This window comes from Apis laboriosa, unplaced genomic scaffold, assembly GCF_014066325.1.
Source record: "Apis laboriosa isolate Shangri-la unplaced genomic scaffold, ASM1406632v1 scaffold23_cov150, whole genome shotgun sequence".
NCBI classification, from domain to species: domain Eukaryota; kingdom Metazoa; phylum Arthropoda; class Insecta; order Hymenoptera; family Apidae; genus Apis; species Apis laboriosa.
Window position 1 is genome coordinate 2,196,188 of NW_025222452.1, and position 19,247 is coordinate 2,215,434.

Genomic DNA, 19,247 nt, shown 5'->3' on the forward strand with positions numbered 1-19,247 from the left:
AGCGAATGCCTCTAATGTCCAGCAAAAGAAATATTCAAAAGAGGATTCCACTAGAGGATCTCCGCGCGTGCATACACGTTTTATACGCGACATTGGCAAAGAATTTCGAAAACCGATGTTCGATGTTGACAAGAAAAGGGAAAAGATTACACCCTCGTATCCGTTAGTTACCGCGCTATAACTATACGTTTCATTGCCGCGACTTGCGTAATAGGATTGCGGCGAATGGGCGAGGAAACGGACGATTCATCGAAATAATCGGGAATCGAAAGCGAGACCGGCTCGTAATTAACTCCTTACATAGTCTTGGTCACCGAAGTCTTGGCGCAATCCTAGTCGACCGATAGAAGGTATTCTGGAAATTCGTTGCCAGCGTTGAATCGTTCGAGCCAGGCTCCCAGCTTTTCTGCCGTATACACAGGTATGTCTCATTTCTTTTTTCTTTGCATTTTTCTTTAAATCTACTAACATTTATCGTCGGAGTACATTACATCGAGTCAAAAGTTAATCGCCGATCAATTTCATTTCTTGTAATATCAAGTCTACCAAACTTAGAACGAGATATCTTGAGCAAATCACTTTGATGTCGTGGCGTAACTTTGCACGTTCACGTAATTGGAAGCAGGGTGAAATATGTATGGAAAAACCTGACGATTTTAAAAGTATCTCTCTCTTTCTCTCTCTTTCTTTGTCTCTTTCTCTTTCTCTCTATATTTAACCTTTAACATCGATGATGAAATGGAAGCAGAAAAAACGAGATTGCCCTCGAGCAACGACCAACAAAGTTTGCTTCTCGAGGTTGGAAAGGTTTGTCGGTGGAAAAGCGGCATCTCGAAATCGATGGAGTGGCCGAGAACCACTGTGTACACACTGGCAACGTAGGAGCAACGCCATTTCGGTTTGCCAGGAATAATATCGAGGGAAAGTTTCATCGAAAAAATGAGTTTCCACGAGTTTCGGATTAAGATCTCGAGAGAGAGAAAGAGAGAGAGAGAGGCAATCTCGTTGTATCGACTCGTAATCCTCGTGTTGCAGAGAGAGAAAGAGAGATTATCTGTTATGAAATCCACATAGTGCAAAGTTCTCGGGCGAAAAATCAGCCGACCATCGAAACTTTACCCTCGTAACGGCTCTCCGCCAAACGAAAAATGGTATAAGCTTTTAACGGAGTTTCAATCCTCCCGCTCGTTGTCGCGACGAGAGCCACTAGAGTCCCCTAGATACCGAAGAAGCGGCAGCGATTGCGGAATCGAATTGAACGAAGGTGGAAAAGTTGGAAGAGGATACGCACGGACAAGGGTGAGTGGATACATTGAACACCTAGATTGACAGTTCCTTCGTTTCTTTATTGTATAATTTGCGTGGCGTGATTTCGCTAAATTATCGCTTGACTACGAACGTCGTGGCGTCATGGCGTTAAGGCTGTGCCGCTTTGACGTTTCGAGTTCCGTTCGTTGGGCGAGAAGTTCTCGACGAGTTCACGGGAGAGGGGAAAATCTTGTTCCGTTTCTCCCCCTCCTTTTCGAGACTAAATAACTAGACAAAAAAAAAAAAAAAAGTAAAAAATAAAAAAAAAAACGATCGAAGCCTCGATCGCTGCGATCATTCGACGTTCGTCCTTCGACAAATATATATCCTCGTGTCCTTAGGGGCAGTACGGTTTTATGGCCGATTGGTAGACAGGCGGGGAATGGACGATCGGTTGGGCGAGCTTCACGTAATTGATCTGGGGCGCGGGCACTTGGACCACCTTCGGCTCGTGATACTGGATCGGGTAGGAGACGTGCGATTTCTGGGCGGTGATCACTTGGGTGATCGCAGGCAATTCGTATTTCTTCAGGTAAACCTTGGGCGCCTGGTACATGAGCTTCTGGTACATGGGCGCGTAGTAGACGGGCTTCTGGTAGATAGGCGCGTACGATATCATGGGTTTCTGGTAGATCGGGTAGACCACTTTCGGCTGGGCGATCGGTTTCACGATCACCGGGGCTGGCTTGACGACGGGCGGCACGATCACGGGGGGTGGAGACGGTTTCACGTAGGTGATGCTCGGTTTAGGGATGTACTGTAACGGGGCCTGCTGAACGTACGGTTTCACGTAAATCTGCGGTGGCGGCGAGTACGAGATCGGGTGCGCGTACGTCGGAGGGCACGGGTTATAGTACGACTCCCTTTTCATCGCCGCTTTGTCCTCCATCATGCCCTCCGGCATGTGCATGCTCACGCTCGTCTCCGAGCGAACGCTCGACAGCCATATCAGGCACGGGATCTAGAGAGACGGACAAATACATGAGAATTTAGAAACTCTGGGCTTTCGACGAGGAAGCTCGATGATAAGGTAAGTAACGTGGTGTGAAATTAATAAAAATCGATCGATGAGAATTGGAAAAATGTTAGGAATCCAATATCTCGAGACGAGATTTCTCTTTCGCCTCACGAGGAGAATTTCAAGAATTCTTATTATCTTATTATTTCGAAAACTTAGATCGAATAGAAACTATTCGATTCTTTGAATTTTTTTTAAAAATTCACGTTCGAGAATGTCACTCGTTTCTCCACGATTCGAAAAAGAAAAAAAAAAAAAAAAATTCAATAATCTCTCTTATTTTCGAGATACTCCTCCCTTCCCGTAATTTTCGATCGTTCTCATCCCTCGTCTCGAACTCACCAGTAATCTGAACATGATTTCGGATCCTCCGTTGGACGGATGTTCCACGTGGCGAACGTCGGTTCTAATGCGAAACTAAAAGCGCGTCGTGCGTGTCCCTCGGTCTTATAAACTTTTGCTACCACTTAAACAGGGCACGTTTCTTGCCCGCCCGAGTCGAATGCGATACCCTTAAGCGGAGTAAAAAGCGGTCGTCGGTCAAGCCTATGATGCAAGCTGTCGGTATTTCCTGAATAAATTCTGCACCTCGGGCGGGCAGCCCTGTTATGTCGTCGTAGTTGGACATTCGTCATTTACCACACCGCGTCCTATCGGCTCCATTGGCCGGCCTCTGCACAGACAAAACCGAAGGAGGCGACGGTGATTGGATCGCCCCGGGTGTCGCCTACGGAAATTCGAGGAAAGAAAAAAAGGAAAAATCCTTTCGATCCTTTTTCTCGCTTGAAATTATTTTCTTAAACCAATTTATACGCGTCTCTCTTACCGATTTTCATCCGATCGCCACTGAATCATGCCACGATTTATCTGCTATTAAGACCTATCCGCTGTTACACGATCATTTATAATTGCCTGGTGGATAGATCGAGGATGATCGATCGTTAACGAACATCGAAAGGGATTTTTATAATAGTGGAAACAGGAATAAGAAATCTTTACGGCCAATTTTCACTTTCTCCGTGTCAGAAAAATTTTGATACAAGATTCTTTGGTATTTTAGACACGATGGAAAATTGATGTGATTTAATAATAGTATAAATATCGCGTGTTAATTGATTGAGAAGAATTAATCAAGAAGGATATAGTTCTGGATTATTTCATCCAGATAAACAAAATTTTAGAGATATGGAAGAAAAAGATGAACGTACTCATGCTCATTCATTTAACGTTGGATGATTAATCTCGTCAAAGGGAACAATATATCGACATTATGTATATATAAAAACAAAAACAGTTTATTTCGTAAATAACGTAACAATGGATTGACTATATAACAACAACGATCTATGTACAAAATATGTCATAATGCCGAGAAACTGGAATGTTTCTGTCTTCAGTTATATTTGGCTAGTCGTTCGATTGCTTTGGAAGAATGGATACAAAAATCAGTGCTTCCAACCTCCTTTACTTTGGTGATGGAACACGTGTTTGTAGACAGGTACGTGAACTGGATACGGTTTCGGGATGGGCACCGGAAAGTGCTTTTCCACCGTCACCGGATACGGCTTCTCGACAACGTACGGCACCTGTACGACATCAATGTCAATTATCGTTTAAATCGTAGTATTTGTATACATCAAACTGAGAGTAATTTAACGCTAAATTATATGGGGATTAAATTATATCTACGTCCCGCGATATTATCAAATTTCGTCGTGTTATCAATAATTCAATTTCCGTTTCAATATTTCTGAGCGTTCAACGTTCACCGGTTCTTTCATCGTTCATCTATAATTTTCATTTCGTTATTTTCTCTTCGTGAAAACGTAAATCAAAAATTAGAAAGAAGAGATTTGTTATCGCGATGATTTTTTTTTTTCAAATAGATGTTTAATAATTTTTTCTTTTCTTTTCTTTTCTTTTTAATATTAAAAATTTAAAATGGAAAAATTCCAGCGTACCTTCTTCTCCACCACATAAGGCTCAGGCTTCTCCACTGGAATTTCGACGTGTTTCACGACTTCTATCGGCACTGGATGCGGTACCGGTACCTCGACTTGATACGGTTGTGGAATGGGTACCTTAATTTGCTGAGGAATGGGGACTGGAACTGGATGTGGAATGGGTATGGCGTATTTTTTGTAAACAGGAATTTCCACGGGCTTGGAGATTTCGTGGTATGTCGAGCTGCCATGATCCTCTTCGTAAGAAGCGTATACCAATGTAATTAGCCCGGCGAATATCTATAATGATATAATCGACGATATCATTAGTTAATTCGTTCGATTAATAATCCTTAAGTTGTAAGCGGGGAAAAATGATCGACAATATGATCCGATCTGATTAATTTTTAACGGCAGGGGATCGCGATAATTCTTCTTTTTTNTTTTTTTTTTTTTTTTTTTTTCTTTTTAACCAAGATTCCATCGATGTGGAAAAGTGAAAAGTGTAGAAGAAATAGAGCGATCGAAACTTACTATAATAGCTCTCATGGTCCCCGCACCTTTATCCACGCTAAAACGAAATTCTGAGCGTGCAACTCGCAGTGTTAACTCGCCACGATCACTTTGATGCTTTCAAAGTCACGGCCAAGTGCTTATATACCAACGTCACTTTCTCCCTTCTCTTCATTACTCGTTGCAATCATTCCCACACGTACAGGATCGCTTCACGATTGTCTGCGAAGATATACTACATCTGCCTATGATCGAGTCTCTGACCATTCCTTCCTCCCAAGTTATTCAATTTTTTTTTCTTTTTCTTTTTCTTTTTCTTTTCTTTTTTTTCTCTTATTATACGGCAAACAAGCCACTTTCTCGATTGAACAATGCATTTTCGCATTTCATTTTCCGTAATTGCGATTTTAAAATTTGGTCGATCGAGTTGCGATTCGAGTTCATTCGTGAATTTATCAGAGAGCGAACGAAAGATGTGTTTAAGAAATTTATGATACCACGAGCAGTTTTCCACGAATACCGAACCACTTTCGATTTTCACTATTTATGGCAAGAATGATATATTATTCGCGAATAAATGGACACGGTGAGATAGGAAGTATCTCTATTTCTTCCTCGAGGATTTTCTCGAGGATATTGAGTAATTAGACGTGTTTAATTTTATTTCTCAGTTCGTTACAAGATAGAAAAGAGTAAATAGAGTTTTAATTATGCCTAAGCGTGACTACCTTTCTAGTAGACAATCAAGAATCGAGCTTAGTCAATCGAGATACAACACAGCTCTGTCGTGGTCTAATTCGCATATTTAACAATTTGTCAATTAATGTCGGCCGCCGTGAGATCGATATCCAACACGCGATTCAAGAAGAATGTCTTTAATTACAATTTCTATACGAAGAATGTGTATTGCGTGGGAGGATACTTTTCATTTTTTCTTTTATTTTTTTTTTTCAATTATTTGAACAACTGTGCGAATTTTAAGAAAACGAAATTTCCCTTCGATCCTCGATATAACCTCTCAACGAACGTCGATGTGAAACACGTACACGTTGCAAATAAATAAATAAATACAATAAATAAATACAATAAATAAAAAATTTTTATCCGACTTAATTAATTCGTTCATGTATTATACAAGTACAATAGCCTTGATAAAAAGTTCGAATTATAGACACAATATACGCTTTTAATATACGTAGACACGAACTCAATCGTCCATCTAGATGGCGCACCGGTCATAATCCTTCAAATCGCGCATCGACCATCTCGTTGCAACAAAACTTGGAACTTTCGAATGCAGAAACTTCTCCTCTCCTTCCAACGTATATATTTTTCCAACGAAACAAGGGAGCTCATTTCGCGTATCGTCCACAAGGTGATTCGATTCAAGGTGGAATGCCGCGATTCAGAGATATTAATTTTTTTTTTTTTTTTAACAAAGACACGAGACGAGGGCGTAGACCCACGAGGGAGAGGTGTGGTCACGGGAGAGAGAGAGAGGTCGTTTTGAAAGATTAGAATTGTACACGATACTCTCGGTATCGGCTAGCGGAACAGTGAAAGTATATCTCGGAGTAAAAGTGGTTTTGCCACACGGCGCGAGTGTAGGAACGCGTCTGTTGTCGGGCTCATTATGGACGAATCAAGATCGCGCAGGATTCCTAAGAGCGTTTCTAGTAGATTCGTAACACCGGATGACGAGAAGAAACGAATCTTACGCGTTTCCTTCTTGCGTCTCGAACAACAGGAAGAGAGCGGTATCGCTCTTCCGGTAGACTCATTTCATCCGTCGCTGCTCTTTTCAGCAAAAAACTCGTTCGATTATTCGATTCAATCAAGGAACAAAGTGTAACAAAGTGTTTCTCTTTCTTTCTTTCTTTTTTTTTTTTTTTTTTTTTTTTTAATATAATTTATTAACAAGTGTACATGTTATTTGGTAAAGAAACAAAAAGAGGGGGAAAAAACTTAACAAGTGTATAAAAGTAGTAACAAAAGTATCGGTAAATACTTATAAATAATATCTTCGTTTTTTTCTTTCCTTTTTTCGATCTTTTGAGATAATCTCTGTTCGCAAAAGAAAAAAAAAAAAAAAAAACGATCAAGACGACGACGAATGGATTTTCGTTGAATTAAGCAAGTTTGGATTTCAGGTGGAAAGAAACTCTCTTGTAAAACGATCACTCCGTGGAAGAAACAATCCCCGGGCGGGTAATAGGAGGATCACCTTAGTGCCATCCTTTGCCCTTTGAAGTGTAATGGAATACGTGCTTATAAACTGGCACGTGAACTGGATACGGCTTGGCGACCGGAATGGGAAATTTCTTTTCGACGTAAACTGGATACGGCTTCTCCACCACAAAAGGTACCTGGGAAACCGACGAAATTACACGTTACAACGATACTACGATTTAGTTATTAATTTTTTTTTTCTTTTTTTCCTCTTTCTTTCTCTCTCTCTCTCTCTCTTTCTCTCAAGCGACACATTTTATCCCACGTTCTTTCTTGGATAATTCCACGTTTCTTTCTTACTCACGTGCTTCTCCACGATAACAGGTTCCGGCTTCTCGATCGGCACCTCGACGTGCTTCACGACTTCGACTGGAAAAGGGTGTGGAATTTCGACGGGGACCTTTTGAGGTTGGGGAATAGGAATTTCGATCTTCTGCGGGATCTCGACTGGCACGGGATGAGGAATCGGGATCGCTGTAATATCGCACCACGAATGTAATTATTTAACTCTTCTTAAATATCAATATCTTTCCCCCTTCCCCTTATTTACCATATTTCTTGTATATAGGAATTTCCACTGGTTTAGTTTTCTCCTCGTAGGTGGAGCTTCCATGATCCTCGTCAACGTATCCCGCGGAAACGATTCCAGAGGCCAGGGCGAGACCAAAGAAGGCGATCATCTGCGAACATTCGCACATTCGGATAATTCTCTACCTTTTTTTTCTTTTTTTTAATATCTCTCTCAATTCATTCAAATCTCGTGTAAACGAACTCTTAATTTTCATTGTGTCGATTAGAACGAGGAGCATCGTTCATTCAGATTTAATAACAGTCGTCACATTGATCTTACGATATGATTCATAGTTGTTGGTCGCTTCCAAGGAAGGGTGTATATTGTTTAAGCACAAAACGTTGTTGAGTGTCTACTCCGGAATAGAATATCCCGAGCTTATATAGTAACATCGATTCCACCACCTTTCACTCGATTCCGCGCGCTAGAGGCCCGACCCTTTCCAGGATATATCGGTATACAGGTGTTACCTATCGGCCAACCATCGATCCAACTATACTACACCTCGTACGTACTATGAATATGGGAAAAGTTTCATTTTCCATTGACCGCTCTCCGTCTAACCGGAAGACGAAATTACGTGTATTTACGGGCGCAAGTGGGAAGTGTAAGTTATCTCGCTCGGGTAATACTTTCTTTTCGATGGATCACATTCGAATCTGTCGCAATCGGATCGTTTCGACGGAAGAAATTATTAAACCTCGACCGATGCGACGTTCTTAAAATTTTCTCTTTTCTTAATGAGAATATAATAATAATTTAACTTGGTGCCACAACCAGAAGAGATTATGCTTGTGAACGAGTGTGATTCAGAAAATCTTGATCTCGATAAGTTATCGTTTCCTGGTAAGATTTAAAAAAAGAAACAAATCTAAAAAAAAACGATCTAAAATCTATCGTCGTACGATTTAAATAATAATCGGAATTGGAAATCAGAAAACGAAGCACACCGCGTGGAAGAATCTTTTTCGACGACTTGCGGTGGGTGCAATGGTCGGTAAAGCGGAAGATCAAACGTGACTTCGGATGCAACCGCAAATTTACCGGAAACGAATGCGGCGAACAAAAATCTTCAGGGATATTTCCATCTGGATTCGACGAGGAATTCGAAAGGAACGAGATGGCCGTATTTAGAAACGGTTTGAAAGGATCGAATCGATGAACCTCGCCGAGCACAAATTATCACGCGTCGTTCCACGCGTGGTTGGAATCTAGCGTGGCTGGCAAGGTTGATCGAGATGCGCTCGAGAGTCTGATGAAGGCCGATTCGATTTCTTCGATTTCTTCGATTTCTTCGATTTCTTCGATGTGCGATCAGTCATGGTCGTTTCCGTTCTGCGAATCTATCATATATATACCGGAAGTGAAGGTGTACCGGCATAAAGAGACTCAAAGCGGATCAAAGTTTTCGGGTCGACGAAATGAAAGTCCAAACGCGTTCGCCGTGTGAAAGGACTGTTGATGAAAAAAAAAAAAAAAAAGAAAGAAGAATCGATCTGATACGCCGATCGTTGCTCCCGTAAAAATTCTGATTTTTTTATCGCAAAGAAGGGATACGTGTCGAGAGAGAAGAAAAAAAGTATATTTATCGTTCTCTTCGATCTAGATTGTAACTTTTATTCAAAAGTGAGAGAGTAAATTCGAAATACTTTTAATAATCGAATTAATCGTGAAGAAGAAATGGAAAAACAAAGGAAAGAGACATTCTTAATTTCATGCTTTCAATTTATAGTATATTATATCCTTTATCCAAAGGTAAATTCGAAATAATTTTAGAAAAAATGGGAAAAAAAAGGAAAGAGACATTCTTAATTCGTGTTTTCAATTCATAATATAATATACTTTATCCAAAAGTGAGATAGTAAATTTGAAATACTTTTAATAATCGAATTAATCGTGAAGGAGAAATGGAAAAAAAAAGAAAGAGACATTCTTAATTCAATTCATAGTATAATATACTTTATCCAAAAGTGAGAGAGTAAATTCGAAATATTTTTAACAATCGAATTAATCGTGAAGAAGAAATGGAAAAACAAAGGAAAGAGACATTCTTAATTCGTGTTTTCAATTTATACAATTTATATTGTACCTTTTATCCAAAAGTGAGAAAGTAAATTCGAAATATTTTTAATAATCGAATTAATCGTGAAGAAGAAATGGAAGAAAAAAGAAAAGAGACATTCTTAATTCGTGTTTTCAATTTATAGTATAATATATTTTATCCAAAAGTGAGATAGTAAATTTGAAATACTTTTAATAATCGAATTAATCGTGAAGAAGAAATGGAAAAACAAAGGAAAGAGACATTCTTAATTCGTGTTTTCAATTTATACAATTTATATTGTACCTTTTATCCAAAAGTGAGAAAGTAAATTCGAAATATTTTTAATAATCGAATTAATCGTGAAGAAGAAATGGAAGAAAAAAGAAAAGAGACATTCTTAATTCGTGTTTTCAATTTATAGTATAATATATTTTATCCAAAAGTGAGATAGTAAATTTGAAATACTTTTAATAATCGAATTAATCGTGAAGAAGAAATAAAAAAACAAAGGAAAGAGACATTCTTAATTCGTGTTTTCAATTTATACAATTTATATTGTACCTTTTATCCAAAAGTGAGAAAGTAAATTCGAAATACTTTTAATAATCGAATTAATCGTAAAGAAGAAATGGAAAAACAAAGGAGAGACATTATTAATTCGTGTTTTCAATTTATAGTATATTGTACTCTTTATCCAAAGATAAATTCGAAATAATTTTAGAAGAAATGGAAAAAAAAAGGAAAGAGACATTCTTAATTCGTGTTTTCAATTTATAGTATATTGTACCCTTTATCCAAAGGTAAATTCGAAATACTTTTAATAATCGAATTAATCGTGAAGAAGAAATAAAAAAACAAAGGAAAGAGACATTCTTAATTCGTGTTTTCAATTTATACAATTTATATTGTACCTTTTATCCAAAAGTGAGAAAGTAAATTCGAAATACTTTTAATAATCGAATTAATCGTAAAGAAGAAATGGAAAAACAAAGGAGAGACATTATTAATTCGTGTTTTCAATTTATAGTATATTGTACTCTTTATCCAAAGATAAATTCGAAATACTTTTAGAAGAAATGGAAAAAAAAAAAGGAAAGAGACATTCTTAATTCGTGTTTTCAATTTATAGTATATCGTACTCTTTATCCAAAGATAAATTCGAAATAATTTTAGAAGAAATGGAAAAAAAAAAGGAAAGAGACATTCTTAATTCGTGCTTTCAATTTATAAGTATAAGAGATACGATGAAACGGGAAGAGAAAAAAAGTAACGTTTCTATTCTATCTTCGATCGTGGATCAAAATTTCGATCGCGATATGTAAATTAATGGAAAATGTTCAAGAGACAAGGATGGATCATAACTTAAATGTATCCGTCACGACACAAATTCAATGTAAACACGAATATGAATATGTATTACAATATCTCTTGATGAGAAACAAGGGTACTGATGAGCTATCATTTTCATCGTGGAAAGTTTGTCTCAGTTTCGGTTAAATTTCCGAGAGTATACTATTTCCACTGTTCAAATTTCCGTTATCCCACCGCAGGAACAGGGACAACGTTTACGCCAAATCTAGTACTTACAATTCGTCCCTCTTGTTTGACCGATTCAGCTTGAAACGAAATTAATCGCGCCTCGAGCGAATCTTCTCGAAAACGAAAGCGATCCGATCGGTCTTTCGACTCTTAACTGTTTGATTTATTCGACTATTTATCAGAACCTTGGACAGTTATTATTAAGCGGCACTTAATCTCCCTAATGGCACGCGATGCACGCCATCTTGGATGGAATAAATTATCGTTCCCGATACTTAAACAGAACAACGAAGAAATCAGGTTTATTTGTTGGATGTTTAAAGTTCAACAACAGCCCACGATCTCTTTTGTTCCTGATTTGGCGGGGGAAAAAATAAAAACAAAATTCGATCGAAGCGCGTTCTCCTTTACGAAGAAGCGAAAGTGACTCTTTCGATTGTTTTTATTATCATTTGCCTATTAAAACTCGAGGAGAAATTGTATATGAGTGTCAAACTATTAAAAAATGCAAATCGACGTATGGTAAGTTTGCTATTACCGCCGTGGAAGAAAGCTTGTATGTTCAAGCCATTTTTCTTTTTTTAATCTTCATACTCGAGCGAGTGTTCGTTAAATAGTAACGTAAGATAAATGATCGATCGTTGTTCGATCAAAGAAGAAATAAGAAACGTATGTTTCTCCTCTAAAATTTTTCCAATAAGTTTTAATAATGATATCTAATAATGATATGTTATTCTCCGATTATCATAATTATTTATCACAATTTATCACACTTTCATAATTTTATAATTTTTAAACGTTGTTGTTGGTTGGAAAAGATTATTTGCATCGTGTCGCGAACAAGATTTTTCAAAGGGGAAGGATCTGTTCCAAGGATCGCAATCCAATCTGCGATCTAGATTAAAAAAATGTCAGAAACATTTCTGTAACGTTTAATACGGTGTTACAAAGGAAACGATTCCTTCTCGTTTCTCAACGAGAAAAACCTTCAACGGAGGAGATTGCCTTGCCACGCTTTAAATTTTACTTTCGCCGGAAAACTTTTTCCCATAACAAAACTTCTTTCTTTCACTTCTTTCTTGATCCTGCACACATGCCAGAAAAGATGTTGTTCAATGAATGCTCGTTATATCGTTATAAAGAACCAGCGGGAAAAAGATGGTCGAGAGAGGCATGCGAAAGGAATTGTGAGAGGAAGTCCTGCCGCTGTGAACGGGTAATTAAGCAACCCGTTCGGAACATTTCTTTTTTTTTTTTTTTACAGGATAATTTAATCGATTATCACGAGCGGATAACGAGCGCGGTAATAAAGTGGGAAAACATAGTCGGAAGTATCGGAGAATGTCGTTTGTTAACATTATTAATTAAAATTTCCTGCGAACAATTACTCGATCCTTTATTTATTTTCAAACTGTTCTATAATAATATATAAAGCTAATAATGTACAGTAAGTTTTCTTTTTCTCAAGCGAAAAATAATACATTGACGAATATATCATTATCACTGGGTGAATCTCTTACGCTTGTTTCAACGACGCCATTTTTGGCATCGGTGCCACCCTTGCCACGAGTTCGTAATTGCCAAGATCAACGAAACGGCACATCACTTTTACGCCACACTTTCGCCCACTCTCCTTCCGCGAATTTTTCTTCATTTCCGGTCTTTTTTTTTTTTTTTTTTCATCTATGCTAATGCAATCTTCTCAGACAGAGAAAGGAGACTCGGACTGCGCTCACTCCATCGCAACTCTTCCGAGTTTTTTGCTTTAATTTCGTCTGTCGATCCTGCGCCATTTCGTTGATATTCGATGTTCGAAATTGTACGAAGACAGAGAGAGAGAGAGAGGGAGAGAAAACAGAGCGTAGAGTGAAAGTCGACTTTGAACTTGCTTTTTCATTTTTCGACGTTATTCGATTATCTTGAGACGAGAATTTCAACTATGCTCGATCTACCACGTTCACTTCTCAACTCTGTGGTGAGCGTTGATATTTTCTTCGGAGTAGAGGATTCCTCGTCGCACAATCGAATTTGCAAAGGTCAGTGACAGAGGAAAGGAATCGTTGCGATGACTTTCGCTTCGAACGCTCTCCTTTCTCCTCCCCATCCTCTTCCATCCCTTGCTTGTCGCGAAGTACGCAAATCCAATAATCGTAACGCTCCGTTAACGTAATATCGCGGCACAAAGCTTCCTGTTTATTTACGGCCATGATCGGGAAAATAACGTATTCAATGGAGACACGTTTCTTGCAGGGTTTAATTGGTATTGCAGTTCCGATCGAAATGGTGGATTACGTGGAACAAATCGTGGAAGAAGAAATTTCGATGTTCGATAGAATATATGGAAAATGAAATACGTAATTAATGATTAATCGATTAAATTTATTGATTAAACACAATTATTGCTGTTCTAACAATTTAATTGACATTACAATTTTAAATGATATTTACGCGTTAATGAATAATTCGCACGTGTAATGAATTGAAAACAATTTTATTATTTAATAGATGGATATATTATAACGGAAATATTATAATCAATGATTTATGAAGCTATTTTCACAATGAATTCGTAATGGAATGATTAAATTTTATTAAATATCATTAATAAGTGTGAATAAATAAAGCGAATCTGGAATAAATCGAATATTACTTTATTATTAACGTACAACAATCTTACAACAATGAAATATAAACGACGATAATTAACAACACGCGAAATTTGCGAAATAAATAATTTCAAAATGCACAAAATTACGAGGATGGGATACGTGATGGTACAAATGCAAATGTACGTTAAAAAAAACGTAGGTAGGGAAAGAATAATTTGGACGATGAGTTGTGTGCAACAACGATTAACACGAAGAACAATCAACAACGCAATTTCACACGCGTTAATGGCCCTTGTGGCTATGCACCACCGTTTTGTAAATTGGAATCTTAATTGGAATAGGCTTCACCACGGGGACGGGAACGTGCTTCACCACGTGGAATGGGACCGGCTTCTCGATTTTCACCGGAATGATTTTCTCGATGGGCGTTGGCACCTTCTTCTCCACCTTCTTGAACACTTGTTTCTCCACCTGAAGAGGATGACAGACGAAAAAAAAAAAAAAAAAAAAAAAAAAAAAAAANAAAAAAAAAAAAAAAAAAAAAAAAAAAAAAGAAGAAAAAACAAACATTAACAAAGAATTTTTCCCATGTGATGATTAAACCTTTTCCATTTGCGCTCAATCACCTGGTAAGGAACGGGTTTCGGTACGATTACGGGAACTGGATAATTCTGTGGAACGGATTCAACCTCCAGTTTCGGAATCAATATAGGAACCTTCTTCGGAACCGGTACACCTGTTTCCGCGATTCACGTAAATTGAATGTAAAAATTGAATCTTCACGTTGACGATTAAAACTTACCAATCGATTTCACAATAGGTACGTAATGTCCACCGTGCCCCCCGTATTCCCCAATTTCGTGTTCCTCTGTTGACAAGTAAACGCGAAATGAATCTCGTATAACGTAGCCCCTCCAAAAAAAAAGACACGTATATAAACGTTGAGCAAACCTATTTCCTCTAAGCCGATATCTCCACCCTCGTGGCCCACTGCTATTTCTCCCAAAGTCAATCCATGATCGCCAAATCCGTGACCGCTCAATTCCAATTCCCCGGCCAGGCAGGAGACGGCGGCCATCAAGATTATAACCTTAAAGCAAACAGTTCCTCTTGAACGAAAAAAAAAAATATCTTGGATATATTCCAATTGGAATTCACAATTTTTTCGACTCGATCGTCGTTAATAAAATTCGTACGTACGAATTTTTCCATTTCTTTTTCTTTTTTTTCTTTTTTCTTTGGTTTGTTTTGTTTTCCCTTAGCCCGAAGTATTCAACGCGCGCGAAGGCCAGGTGAATAAGAGATCAACTCGAGACGAATTGTCGGCGTTGATACACTTTATATAGGTGCTCTAGGGACACAAGCAATCCCACCATCCCCGCGAAATTCTATTCGACGCGTTCACTATCGTGTTACATTTCTCCAAACACCTTATACGTGTACCTGTCTGCCACCTGTTACGTAATACCAGGATTTCCATCTTCCTAGCGACGAGCAACTCTTTTTTTTTTTTTCTTCTTTTCTTTTCTTCCTCGAATCCCCCCTCCGATGATTAAAATTGTTCATCCGTCGATCCTTTCTAAAGCCAATCTGAAAAGCAACGAGGAACGAGATCGATCTACGCGTCGTAGATCGTGCTCGAACGAGTATTATCATCGGCTACGTTTTATGATCGAGCACTTCCTATTTCCTGATACCGATTAGTCACCCGATACATTAATTGCAAATGTAAAATACGCTACGATGACTGGGATATCGTGAGCGAATGATCATGAAAGTGGGATAATAAAAAAACGATGAAGTTTAAAGATACGGTTGAGAAATGAATTGTAGATTGCGTGAAGCTATATATTAATGAGTTTGCACGAGTATTGATAACAATATGTGTACTCTTATCTTATCGTATTAAATTGCTGTTAATTATAATCATCGTATATGTATATGTATATATATCATGTATATTGATAAAGATTAAGATAAGATTAGTTAAAATTTCCTTTTTTTTATGAATAGATGGATCAATAGGTTAGAATAATATTAAAAAGTTGGAGCAAAAGTTAGATAAATTAGAATAGATTAGGTTATAGGAATATAGTTAAGTTGAGAGATTAGGATAATTTATATAATCTTATTATCGATATTAATATCGATTCGAATTGTTTAATTTTAATTGATTGGCTTCGATACGTTCGTAATGACGTTCGTAATATTTTTTTCAATTTATTACATAAATTTTAAATTATATCGAGAAATATTTCTAAATATTTCTAAATATTTGAAAATGACCAAAGGAACATGTCTTCTTAAATTATAATATAAATAATAATTAATCTTTTCTATCGAGATAGAGGAGAATAAATTTCTCGTTAAAGTAAAATATATTTTTTAACAAGTTTATTCGATTCTCCCAACGTTTATTACGAAAAAGGAATTAATTCGGAAGATATTTTAATTAAAAAATTACGAAATTATTCCCGGTACAGCCAGTTTATATTTCAATAATAATAGCCTCGCATCTGACGCATATTGCTTTTAAACGCATCATTTCGAAACAGGTTGTAATAATTTAATGAATACTTATTTCAACATTTAATCACGAATTAATTACGTAAAAATTAAATTGCTCGTTGTTCTTGCATAAAAATTCACAGTTTTATAATAATCATCCACAATCAATTTATGCTTATACGATAATCATCCTACTTCCTATTAATTTCGTTTAACGATGGACATAAAGGATTATTAATTGATTACCTTGACGAACTTCCTTTTCTGTTTTCACGGTTCATTTACCCTGATCAAATGTTCCTTTCATCCCTGGAACTGGTGCATTCCCAACGCTCACTTTCCACGGAATATCTATCGCTGATGCATCGAAAATGCGAGTGAAAGTTTCGATTACGATCTCGAGCGCGTTAAGCCTCGATGTATCTATCGTCGAGGTGCGATGACCGCCAACTCCCGGAAAAAAAAATTCGTTCGATCTATCATCTCGAGTGGAAAGTGTTCCTTCAATTCGACTTAACCGATTTCTCTTCGGAAAATATATTCACAATCGTCTCGAATCTTGGCGTATCTCTAAAGCTTCTACAGATTAAATACGTAAGGTGCAATTATTCTACTCTATAATTTCGTTCTTTGAAGATCGATGACGGATAGTCGGATGGAACGTGTCAATCGTGTCTAACGTGCACGATGAACTGTGAAATTGAAATCACGGGTGATCGATTTTGATTTTGATCAAAGAGCGTACGCAATCTTCTCTTCTCAAATGTTTCTTTTATTGAAAACGTAAAGCAACAAAACAATAACAATTATAAAATTATAAAAACATACAACAATGATAACAATGTTTCATATATATATATATATATACTATATACACGAAGAAGAAAATAAAAAAAAGCCTCAAAGTTGAAAAATTCATCGCTATTCCATCGGAGATCGTTCAATACGGAATCGAAATCCTGGAAGCGATAAAACCGTGTACAGCCGTATCAGTCGTATTATTTTTAAAACGATTTAACGAATTTTAAATTTTAATGCTTCTTCGCGTGGTGATAGATCGTCTTGTACACGGGTATTTTGATGGGATACGGTTTGATAACAGGCACCGGCACGTGTTTCTCTATCGTGATAGGGATCGGCTTCTCGACAGGCACTGGAATATGCTTCTCAACTGGGAAAGGGACCTTCTTCTCCACAGGCACGGCCACCGTCTTCACCACTTGTACCGGGACCAATTTTGGAACCGGATGCGCTACCGGATACTGTTGAGGAACACCGACTGGCACCGGATGGGGTACACCTATCTTCAAGATTTGAGGAACTGGTACCCCTGAGGAGCAAAAAATTCCTTAAATATACACACGTAATCACAACAACAATAACAAAATAATATCGATTAAAGTAGCCACAACTCGTTAACAACAACGTGATAACGAATGTACAATCGCAAAAAGAAAATTCCTCTAAAAGGCTCACCGATGTGTTTGACCACTTTGACGGGCACAGGCTTGGTCACCTCGACGTGCTCCGACACTGGAACGCTTTGCACTACACTGTGATGACCCCCGTCCAATGAAACTCCACCCTCGTCTCCACCTTCCAGGCCTCCGCCACCTCCTCCCAGAGACGAGTAATCCGAATGGTCACCGCCAACCTCCAAATGCCCCCCGGAAGATCCCTCGAAGCCCCCGCCGTGGCCCCCGCCAAATTCGGCTTCGTGGCCCCCGCCGAAATCCCCTCCTCCGTAACCACCGCCGTATTCACCCGCGCCACCGTAGTCACCCCCGCCTCCGTAACTACCGCCCGACGACGTGCCCAGACTCTCCTGGTCAGACCTTTCCACAGGGTGGAAACCACCTTGAAGTTGAGGCTGAAAGTGTTGGTGGTGGTCTTGCACGATCACTGGCACGCTCGCGGCCAAGGACACCAGGGAAAGTAGCACCTGCGTGAAGGTGAAGTTTAAGTTGGCGAATGGAACGGTATTTGATTGACCGCTCTTGGATGGAGGAGGATTTGGAAAAAATGATACAATTCTCTTCGAACGATCGTTAAATTGGAATTGGAATTGGAAATTTATCACTTTGGAGAAGATGAAAGTATTTATTCCTTCGTGTTATCGTGAATTTCAAGGATAGAATAGGGAATTATGGATATGAACTTGGTTTTGGATTTTTTATTTGGTTATTCTCGATGATTAAAAGGAGATTTAAAATTCTTCTTTTTGTATGGATGGTAAATGGAAGAAGAGATAGGTGTGAAGGAGTTTTCTGGTCGATTGGTTATTCGTCGAGCCTAAGAGTCGTGCGAATGTGATTATACTCGTATTGTTTACTCACGATCTTGTTCATGTTTAGACAGTATTCGACTGTACACCTGGCTGCAGAAGTTTCTTCAAACGACTGATACATCTTTGCTCATTGCTCGTCTTAATATACCATCGGGCCTTTCACTGTCGGCGATTTAGTTTAGTCCGTTGCGATAAATCGGTGTTTCCTCTGGCATCGGTTCGGCGAACACGTCGTAAGTATTGGCCATTCTTACCACCATACGAATTAAACATTTTCCTATTCGTAGGTGAGTGGCCCACAATACGTACGTTCACAATTTTCATCACCGCCTGTCACTCATAGCATCGATCCAATCTTTATTCAAATTCTCTCCAACACGAATTCGTTCGCTTTGATTTCGAGTACGTGTGATCTTGAGTGTACGCTCCTTCCCTTTCCCTGATTGATTATATTTTTATGAATTTCGAATTGAATTCGAGTGCAAGAAGATTTTCCTCTATTGAATAATTAACACTACTTTCCTTTACAGAGAGAATAATGTAGTTTAGCGAATTTCCAATATATGCCATGTCGCACGTGTGAAAATTTCTAATGGTTGAACACGTTTCGTGTGTGCACATGGTAATACACGTGACATCCGATTTCCTGTAGCGCATACAAATATAAAATGGAAAAAT

General features: G+C 38.2%; 5 protein-coding genes across 5 annotated transcripts; all 5 read right to left on the reverse strand.

Annotated features, from left to right (window-relative positions):
• Nucleotides 1-1,645: 1,645 nt before the first annotated feature.
• Nucleotides 1,646-2,683, reverse strand: LOC122713400 (proline-rich protein 3-like). The gene is made up of 2 exons (XM_043933818.1): nucleotides 2,669-2,683; nucleotides 1,646-2,269 (listed from the first exon to the last, which is right to left on the reverse strand). Exons 1-2 carry the CDS (start codon nucleotides 2,681-2,683, stop codon nucleotides 1,646-1,648), a joined length of 639 nt encoding a protein of 212 aa, XP_043789753.1.
• A 1,088-nt stretch (nucleotides 2,684-3,771) lies between these two features.
• LOC122713252 (mantle protein-like) lies at nucleotides 3,772-4,864 on the reverse strand. The gene is made up of 3 exons (XM_043933508.1): nucleotides 4,804-4,864; nucleotides 4,288-4,569; nucleotides 3,772-3,912 (listed from the first exon to the last, which is right to left on the reverse strand). Exons 1-3 carry the CDS (start codon nucleotides 4,816-4,818, stop codon nucleotides 3,772-3,774), a joined length of 438 nt encoding a protein of 145 aa, XP_043789443.1. The 5' UTR covers nucleotides 4,819-4,864.
• A 2,143-nt stretch (nucleotides 4,865-7,007) lies between these two features.
• LOC122713253 (MAGE-like protein 2) lies at nucleotides 7,008-7,691 on the reverse strand. Its single transcript, XM_043933509.1, has 3 exons — nucleotides 7,562-7,691; nucleotides 7,316-7,485; nucleotides 7,008-7,148 (listed from the first exon to the last, which is right to left on the reverse strand). Exons 1-3 carry the CDS (start codon nucleotides 7,689-7,691, stop codon nucleotides 7,008-7,010), a joined length of 441 nt encoding a protein of 146 aa, XP_043789444.1.
• A 6,210-nt stretch (nucleotides 7,692-13,901) lies between these two features.
• LOC122713251 (MAGE-like protein 2) lies at nucleotides 13,902-15,045 on the reverse strand. Its single transcript, XM_043933507.1, has 5 exons — nucleotides 14,975-15,045; nucleotides 14,726-14,864; nucleotides 14,577-14,642; nucleotides 14,401-14,510; nucleotides 13,902-14,245 (listed from the first exon to the last, which is right to left on the reverse strand). Exons 1-5 carry the CDS (start codon nucleotides 14,984-14,986, stop codon nucleotides 14,057-14,059), a joined length of 516 nt encoding a protein of 171 aa, XP_043789442.1. The 5' UTR covers nucleotides 14,987-15,045; the 3' UTR covers nucleotides 13,902-14,056.
• A 2,268-nt stretch (nucleotides 15,046-17,313) lies between these two features.
• On the reverse strand, nucleotides 17,314-18,676 carry LOC122713249 (heavy metal-associated isoprenylated plant protein 32-like). Its single transcript, XM_043933505.1, has 3 exons — nucleotides 18,619-18,676; nucleotides 17,759-18,224; nucleotides 17,314-17,612 (listed from the first exon to the last, which is right to left on the reverse strand). Exons 1-3 carry the CDS (start codon nucleotides 18,628-18,630, stop codon nucleotides 17,314-17,316), a joined length of 777 nt encoding a protein of 258 aa, XP_043789440.1. The 5' UTR covers nucleotides 18,631-18,676.
• Between the last annotated feature and the right edge of the window lie 571 nt (nucleotides 18,677-19,247).

What these genes read in the sequence shown, in the direction of transcription:
- LOC122713252 (XM_043933508.1), bottom strand. An exon ending in CTTATGTGGTGGAGAAGAAG is followed by an intron (nt 3,913 to 4,287) that starts GTACGCTGGAAT and finishes GATGTCGTACAG; the next exon opens with GTGCCGTACGTTGTCGAGAA.
- LOC122713251 (XM_043933507.1), bottom strand. An exon ending in TATCGGCTTAGAGGAAATAG is followed by an intron (nt 14,643 to 14,725) that starts GTTTGCTCAACG and finishes ACTTGTCAACAG; the next exon opens with AGGAACACGAAATTGGGGAA. An exon ending in ACCTATTGTGAAATCGATTG is followed by an intron (nt 14,511 to 14,576) that starts GTAAGTTTTAAT and finishes TCGCGGAAACAG; the next exon opens with GTGTACCGGTTCCGAAGAAG.
- LOC122713249 (XM_043933505.1), bottom strand. An exon ending in CAAAGTGGTCAAACACATCG is followed by an intron (nt 17,613 to 17,758) that starts GTGAGCCTTTTA and finishes TTTGCTCCTCAG; the next exon opens with GGGTACCAGTTCCTCAAATC.
- LOC122713253 (XM_043933509.1), bottom strand. Translation starts at nt 7,691, where the DNA reads ATGATCGCCTTCTTTGGTCTCGCCCTGGCCTCTGGAATCGTTTCCGCG. An exon ending in TCCTATATACAAGAAATATG is followed by an intron (nt 7,486 to 7,561) that starts GTAAATAAGGGG and finishes GCGATATTACAG; the next exon opens with CGATCCCGATTCCTCATCCC. An exon ending in CTGTTATCGTGGAGAAGCAC is followed by an intron (nt 7,149 to 7,315) that starts GTGAGTAAGAAA and finishes TCGGTTTCCCAG; the next exon opens with GTACCTTTTGTGGTGGAGAA.